The sequence below is a fragment of the Oratosquilla oratoria genome, chromosome 3, assembly GCF_046742065.1.
Source record: "Oratosquilla oratoria isolate Oo_2021 chromosome 3, ASM4674206v1, whole genome shotgun sequence".
In the NCBI taxonomy this organism is placed as follows: Eukaryota; Metazoa; Arthropoda; class Malacostraca; order Stomatopoda; family Squillidae; genus Oratosquilla; species Oratosquilla oratoria.
The window spans coordinates 48,913,611-48,918,610 of NC_134779.1; the positions used below are offsets into that span (position 1 = coordinate 48,913,611).

General features: G+C 21.9%; 1 protein-coding gene across 2 annotated transcripts in view; it reads right to left on the reverse strand.

Annotated features, from left to right (window-relative positions):
* Positions 1-1,955: 1,955 nt before the first annotated feature.
* Positions 1,956-5,000, reverse strand: part of LOC143022228 (uncharacterized) — an 88,320-nt gene continuing 85,275 nt past the window's right edge. Inside the window, exon 11 of one of the 2 annotated variants that reach the window (XM_076180347.1) lies at positions 1,956-2,146. In XM_076180347.1, the coding sequence (XP_076036462.1) occupies positions 2,109-2,146 (38 nt within the window). In that variant the 3' untranslated portion in view covers positions 1,956-2,108. The remainder of the gene's footprint in view (positions 2,147-5,000) is intronic. The other variant, XM_076180363.1, reaches the window with a different exon arrangement.

The window sequence follows — 5,000 nt, forward strand, 5'->3', positions numbered from 1 at the left end:
ATTTTTTCAATTGTATCCATCTTCTGTATCACACATTATCCCATCGCCCTTTTTATAACTGTTTCACTCACTGGTTCACCACCTAAACTCATCCACATCAGATGTAGTAATAAGTCATAGTAGTACCATCAGCAGCAGCAGCAACCACTTCTTTCTTCTTCACAAGAATATTAATAATAGTGATAATAAGACTGGTAATATATAATTTTTTTTTTTATATCACATCACCACCACATCCATGTTGCAACATTTTTTTTTTTTTTTTTTACTTCTTGAGCTTTCTCTGCCTGGCAATAAGCAGACATATGTTGTACAACCATGCACAACTATTCAGCAACTGAACATCAGCAAGATCAAGTTTTGTAATTAAGAGTACAACTTTTGTATAAGAACCAAAAATGCCTACAGACCTTCTAATGCAAAATGTTCACCCTTGAACTGATGGAAGAGGAGGAGGAGCAGGAGGAAGAGAAACAGTAGGATTAGGGAAAGTGGGAGGAACAGCAGAAGAAAGGGAGGAAGAAAAGAAACAACAGGATTAGGAAAAGCAGAAAGAAAAGGAGGAGAAGCCAGAGGAGTTAGAGGATGAGGAAGAGAAGAAGGAGGAGGAGGAAGAGGAGAAACAGTAGGATTAGGAAAAGCAGAGGGAAAAGCTGGAGCAAGAGGAGGAGAAGCAGGAGAAAGAGGAGGAAGAGGAGGAGGAATTAAAGTACGAGGATGAGGAGACAATGATGAGGAAGAAAAGGAAGAATAAAAAGAAAAGATTTCTCCAGTAGCTATGAAAAATATGAAATGTTGGAGAGAAAAAAGGCTTAACCACAGCAGCATAGCAACTCGTTATTTAACAAAGTGGAAAGAAAAGCTCCCACATGAAGGAATCATCTAGTCTCATCACAGGTACAAGTTATGATAATACTATTGCCTTTAGCTTTTTATCATGAATAGTCCTCTAGTAACAAGGAATCAATGAAAAGAATGAAAAAGGAAACCATCTAAAATGATGGTAGTGCATTGAAAAAAAAAAAAGAAAAAAAAATGGGGGGTGGGGCAAAGTCTTCAAATCATAGATGATGCCACAGACGGCAAACACAAGATTTGGAAACACACTCAGCTTGTCTGGGCACCAGATCAATACCAACACTATGAAGGCTGTGATTTACTTTTTGCTGCCCCAAGAAAAGCTCATTTGTTTTACACACAAAAAAACATACACACAAACACACATGCATTGTATATATTTTCAAATAAATGGGTGTCCTGCTTATACTATATAGCCTCAAAAGTTTATCCATGGATTTATAAAACTTGTTTATAAAGAGAGTATCAGGTGAAGACAGGCCTTCCTATGCCATCACAGTAATGAAACTCACAACTAAACTACAAAACCTGTAATTTGTTATGTGATGCCCTTGCAGAACTCTGGGGACAAAAGACATTGCAGTCACTACATTCACACAATATGGTCATCAGCAGCCTCATAATGCTTGTAATGCCTTCAGAGTGTGGGAATTGTTTAAAAAAAAAATTGTAACGATATTGTGACACTTTAGTATACAGCATTATAGTAAGGAAGTAATTATGTCAAAAGAAAGCAGGTTAAGCAAAGGTGCAGATCCTTGCACCTCCCCTACAGTCAATTTAACCATACAAATAGAATGAATATGACTTGGATGGGACAGAAGCTGACCAGAGGACAAGGCATCAATCTGGGTTAAAATGGTTTATATGGCAAGAAAAGGGGAGCAAAGAAAATGCATAAAAAATAAATGGAATAAGCAATACAACTGACTCCATAACCTGATGCATCCATGAACTCTTCCTATTCATCCAGTGTGAAAAATTTCTTTATTTTTCCCCAAAATATAATGAATATCAATATTAACAAATACAGGTTAATACTAATAATAATAATAATAAAAATATAATAATAATCATAATAATGGGTACTTGTTGCATGCAAAACTATGCAAAAACCTGTGGTAAAGAACTGGCCAGTACACAGCTCCTCTGCACCAGGTTGGCCAATGTTGCACTCTTGTAGCTGCTGGCCTCATGCAGCCCTAAGATACTTGCTGGACAGAGAAAAGCCAATCTAAATCTTCTCTGAATCATTCCAAAAATTCTACCATAGCATTTTCTTGATGCCCTATTCGAAGAAATAAACTTATAAAATGCAGCTATATAAGAGAAATTGCCATGTCACATTATTACTGGGATAGTTTGTATCTCATTGGGCTTACATAAATATCATATATATATATATATATATATATATATATATATATACATACACATATATATATATATATATACATACACATAATATATATATATATATATATACCCACACACATATATATATATGTATACTACACACACACACACATATATATATATATATATATATATATATATATAGTATATATATATATATAACCTTTCATCACCTTATATATAAATATATATATATATATATATATATTTATATAATATACATATACATACACATAGACACACAACACACTATAACATATACTATATATATACATATGTTATATATACACAAATATACACATATAATCACATGCATATATATATATACACACATATATACACATATATATATACACATATATACATATAAATACATATATAAATATATATATATATATACACATATATATATACAAATATTATATATATATATATATATACACATATATATATACACATAATATATATATATATATATATATACACATATATATATACACATATATATACACATATATATATACACATATAATAATTATATACACATATATATACACATAAATATAATATATATAATATATATATATATCTAAAAATATACACATATATACACATATATATATTATAAATATATATATATATATATATATATATATATTATATTATATATATATACATATATACATACATTATATACACATATAAACACATATATACACATATATACATACATATATACACATATATATATACACATATATATACACATAATATACATACACACATATAATATACACATATAATACACATATATACACATACATATATATATATACATATATACGATACACATATATATATATACATACATATATACATATACATATATATATAACATATATATAACATATATATATACATAAATATAATACATATATACATATATATATACATATATATATACATATACATATATATATACATATACATATATATATACATATACAATATATATATATACATATATATATACATATACATATTTATATACACACACATATATATAATACTATACATATATACACATATATATACACATACATATACATATATATATATACAAATACATATATATATACAAATATATACATATACATATATATATATACATATATATACATATAAATAAACATATAAATATATATATACATATACATATATATAAACATAAATATATATACATATATATATACATATATATATATACATATATATATATACAATATATATAAACATGTAAATAAATATTATATACAAATACATATATAAATACATATATATATATACATATATAATATAATACATATACAAAAATATACATATACATATAAATAATATAAATATATATATAAATATACATATATATATAATACACATATATATATTACTATAATAATATATATAATACATAAATAAATATACATATATATATACAACAAATATAATATAACATATATATATTATACATATATATATATATACATATATATATACACATATATATATACATATAAGAAACATTTATATACATATACACATATATATATACATATACATATTTATATATACATATACATTATATATAATATACATATAATATATATATTAAATAAAACATATATATACATATAATACATATATTTATACACATATACATATATAACATTATATATATTATATATACATAAATATATACATATATATATACATATTTATACATATATATAATAAAATATATAAATACATATATATATATATAATATACTATATAATATATATAATAAATAAATACATATATAAATATATATACATATATATACAAATATATATAGACATATATATATAAATACATATACATATATATATACATAAATATATTATCACATATATATATATACATATATATACATATATATACATATATATATACAAATATATATATATAATAAATAATATACATATATATATATATATAAAATTACACAAAATATACAATATATAATTATACATAATATATTAATTATATATATATACACATATACATATATATATACACCATTATACATATATACAATATATACAATTATATTAACATATATGTATATTAATATATATATATACATATATATAATATATATATACATATATATAATATATATATATATACATATATATACATATATATTATATATATATATAATAATAATATACTATATATAATATACAAATATACATATTTATATATAAATAATATACCATACTATAAATATAATATATAATAACATATATATATATTAATGTAATAAACATAAATAATATATATATATATATATATATAATATACATATATATATATATATATTATATATCTAACTATAATATACATATATGATATATATATATAAATAATATATATTATAATAATATATCATAATATACATATATATAATATAATATACATAATATACATATATTAACTATTACATATCTATATATAATATATATATATATAATAAACATATATATATACATATATAATATACATATATATATATATATAAAATATATATTATAAATAAATATAAAATATATAAATCTATACATATATATATATATAATAAATATATAATATACATATATATATATAAAAATATACAACAATATAA